This window comes from Otolemur garnettii, unplaced genomic scaffold (assembly GCF_000181295.1).
Source record: "Otolemur garnettii isolate 467f Iridium unplaced genomic scaffold, OtoGar3 scaffold00082, whole genome shotgun sequence".
NCBI classification, from domain to species: domain Eukaryota; kingdom Metazoa; phylum Chordata; class Mammalia; order Primates; family Galagidae; genus Otolemur; species Otolemur garnettii.
This window is the reverse complement of record NW_003852477.1, coordinates 3,685,350-3,689,179: the sequence shown is the minus strand read 5'-3', so window position 1 is coordinate 3,689,179 and position 3,830 is coordinate 3,685,350. Positions and strand designations below refer to the sequence as shown.

The following is a 3,830-nucleotide window of genomic DNA, read 5'->3' as shown; positions in this document are numbered from 1 at the left end:
CAAAAGGTGGGGCAACTTATCCAACACTGCAGTAAGAGCTGTGCTGCACCAGTACCCTACCTTAGCAGACTTAACATAGTGTAGTAACACAAAAAATAATTGAGAAGGGGAGGGAAGAAAGAAAATATTGGTTATATTTTAAACAGCTAAGAAAACAGAACTACAAAATGGAGACAAAGAGACTTCTGAGGATATATTACAGGCCACAGGGATAAAACATGACTTTTAATGGTGGTGACTTAGCTTCCAGGGGAGCAGAGTTCTATATATAAAGTTCATCTTGTAGGTCTAATGGGATTGCCTCTTATTTTTATTAACTAATCACAGAAATATCCCTAAGTCACAAGATGAAAAGGAATAAAGATGAGTTGGTCAAAACAAATTTTTAAAAATCTCTTCTTGAGATGTGCATTGAAAATTAACTCAAAAACACATTCTTAGATGAGCTAATGAAATATGGAATCAAATGTGGAAGGCAGACAAGATAGAGGTGATAAATTCTAATGATCTTCAAGAGACAAAGGAGGAAACAAAGAAAAGTAAGGCAGAAAGTAAAATTGCAGAAATGAAAGATTTTATTGAAAGAAAAACAGACACAGTGTGGATGGGCAAACAATCACCAAGCTTAGACTGAATAGACAATTTAAAAAGAGTGAGCCGTCTCTTTTCTGAACTCTAGGAAGAGCCTGAATCACACACAATTCAATAGTCTACTCTTCCTTGCTTTGGAGATGATGGACCAGGTCATGTCCTGGGCCTTTATCAAGCATGACATCATCCTATAGCTTGTGGTTTCAACAGGAACAATACTGCCCCCAAGGGGACAAAACCGGTTATTTTAAGGTTAAAAAAAAAAAACTATTATATTTAGGTACAGAGCACAGATACATGTAAATGATATATCTGTGTTATTAAAATTTCATGAGGGGATACATTGGGGAAAAAAATGTCTAAAAAGGTTCCTTAGAGGGGGCAACAAAAAGTCGAGAAATATTCCCTTATAGAAATTCTAATTTGGCTTTAGAAATGTAATTGAGAATTCTAAAACACCTTTTCAAATTCATAGGGGTTTCCAAACTAAAGGAAGGAAAAATTAAAAAGGCAAATGCTCGGCAGCTCCAGGTAGGGCGTAGTAGCTACAGGGAAAATACTGTATAAAGCCTGAAGCGACTCCCCCCAAAAAAGGAAGGAAGGAAGAAGAGCAAGGGGAGTTTTCCCGTGAGTTCAATCACCTGAGGAGCCCTAATACTAAACTGTGAGCTGCCCCCGGAAAAGGGCAGCTGCAGGGGGTTCAGAACTCCTTCCCTCCACAGTCGCCTACCTCCTAGCCTCCAAATTTTGGACTCTACAGCTTCTTTACCTGAAGATCAAATCAGAACATCTGAGCCCACAAACTGCTTTCAGGTGGTCAATCACACACAGGGTTTGCTTGGCACCTGACATCAAAACGTGTGACAAGGCAAAGCCTTACTTGTCTACCTTCTCAGACCCCCACCCCCACCCCGGCGGGCCCTAAGTGACTTTGGAGTCAGCTGGCAGCTCTCTCACTCCTAAGGTTCTAAGGCAGGCGACGCCCGCCCTCCTCTCCCCGCGCCGTCCACCCTGCGGCTGGCTCAGAGGAACTCGAACCAGCAGCGCGGGTGGCTGTCGCGGAAGAAGAAGGAGTAGGTGTTGCAGAGCGGGCCCGCCTTCCGCAGGTGCAGCAGCGCCCACAGGGAGTCGCCGACCAGGGCCGAGAGGGGCCGCGGCCCGCTGCGGTCACCTTCCAGCGGCTTCACGATCTGCAGTTTCTCGGGCAGGTAGGAGCGGCTGCTGAAGGACATGCCGGAGAAGCCGGTGAACTCGGAGAAGCGGGAGTGCGTGCCCAGGGACATGATGCTCTCGGTGGGCGTGAGGGAGCCGCTGCGCAGCTCGCCCTTCTCCGCCAGCTCCCGCAGCTTCCGCTCCTGCTCCTCCTCGAAGAACCTCCTCTCCGAGAGGTAGTTCTCCCGGCGCAGGGACAGCCGCCGCAGCGCCGTCTCCAGGTCGTGGGAGCCCGGCGTGCCCGGCGTCCCGGGCTTCTTACTCCGCTCCTGGTTTCTGGAAGGAGAAAGGGGTGTGAGGGTGGGCCGCCCGCTATAGGGGCACCTGGGGACCAAGGCGGGCAGTTCCCGTGCAGGTTCACAGGAGACAAACACCTGCCCTGGAGAGCCACTCCCCTCTGCTGGGTTGAGGGGATTGAAGGAACCGTGGGGACTAAGGTGGAATGAAAATTTTCACAGACTAAGTTCAGTCTCTCTAAACATGTCCCTCAGGAACATTCAGGAAGCAACTTGCAGGTTGCAGGCCTGCTCACCAGAAGGCCAACTGGTTCAAGGGATGCTTCTCTTTCCTTCTGAAGCAAAGGTGTGGAAAGCTCAACTCTGAACAAAACCAGCTTTGGGGCCCAGAGTGGTGGCTCCTGCCTATAATCCTTGCACTGGAGGAGTCCCAGCTACTCAGGAGTCTGAGGCAGGAGGATCACTTGAGCTCAGGAGTGTGAGTGCTAGAGTCCACCACTGTACTCTAGCCAGGGTGACAGAGCAAAACTGTCTCAAAAAAACAAAAACAGAACAAAAACAAACAAACAAAAAACCAGCTCTGATCCAGGGACTTCCCATCTGTCTGACCCAATCAGTCCAGAATAATCAATTTTATTAAGGAAACGCCTTCACAGAGTGGATAATATTGGTGGAAGGGGAGGTTTGGAGCACTTCAGAACAAAGAGGAGCTGACCACTGCAGAGGAGAGCTCTCTCTACAGATGCATAACGTGATGGACACTTTTAGGAGCCCTGACTCCCTGCATCCCACCTTCAGAAGGAAACCAGATAGCCCGAGTCTCCCCCAGCCTTTCCAACATCCAAGGTACAAAGGGGTCACAAAACAATCATCTATTCTGTAGTCTAACAGTGAAGATTAACAGAAGAAAATATTATTAATCCTCCCCTCTAGCAGTTTACAGAAAAGCAGACTTTCTGGTATCCACCTTGTTATACCTAATTAAACTGGTAAAATATCAATACTGAGGACTAGCCTGTGCTCAGCAGGTTGGTTGAACAGATGTGAGGACCAGTAAGGTCTGTACTTTCAGGTGACTCTCTCCAACTTCCCTCTGATGATTCCTCAACTGCCTTCCAAACCAGAAAAATAAAACTCCCAGCTCACTCACCCCAGGTCTGCTGCCTCTGTTTCCAAGATAATGCTGTTGGTCTTATTGTCAAGTACAACGTTGCCAACATCGCTGCCGTAGAAGCTGGACCGGGGGGTGCTGACGCAGCTGGACAGGAGGGAGTTCATTGCTGAGGACTGGTTAGAGCCAGGGATGTTCATGGGGGAAGGGGTCAGAGACCTCTGCTTGACGGCCTGGTTGATGTTTCTCACCGTCTCAAAGACACGCTTCTGGTGACTGGGGAGAGTGCACAACACGCATGAATAAGCAAATGCAGGCGTGACTTTGGAATTAAACCCTCCAATAATTATCAACAGAGGAGTCAAGGAAACACCTGGCCCCCGATCAGCCCCCAGGCAGCCTGCTATCCTGTGCCTTCCACATGTTCTTCAGGGTGCTGGCTGCCCCCTCCAGGGGCACTGAATCCAGGACTCTAATGCACTTTGTGTGCTAGCAGGAGTGATGCTGCTTTTCACACCCCTAAAACCTGGCCTACAAATATAAATACTTAAGTATTACTGCTGTCTCCTTGCTACTTTTCTTCTTTCACTAGAAGAAGCTCCAAGTTCCAAGAGGGCAATACAGGACATGATAGGGTTCAATAAATATTTATAAATGGATATTTTTTGACCATTCACATT

General features: G+C 48.0%; 1 protein-coding gene across 7 annotated transcripts in view; it reads right to left on the bottom strand.

The window, feature by feature from the left end:
* Window positions 1–3,830, bottom strand: part of TRAK1 (trafficking kinesin protein 1) — a 194,890-nt gene that overhangs the window by 20,869 nt on the left and 170,191 nt on the right. For 6 of the 7 annotated variants that reach the window (XM_023515947.1, XM_023515946.1, XM_023515951.1 and 3 more), the window contains 2 exons: window positions 3,190–3,426; window positions 1,763–2,079 (listed from right to left, as the gene is read on the bottom strand). In XM_023515947.1, coding sequence (XP_023371715.1) covers window positions 1,763–2,079; window positions 3,190–3,426 — 554 coding nt within the window. Of the gene's footprint in view, window positions 1–1,613; window positions 2,080–3,189; window positions 3,427–3,830 lie in introns of those variants that run through there. The other variant, XM_023515952.1, reaches the window with a different exon arrangement.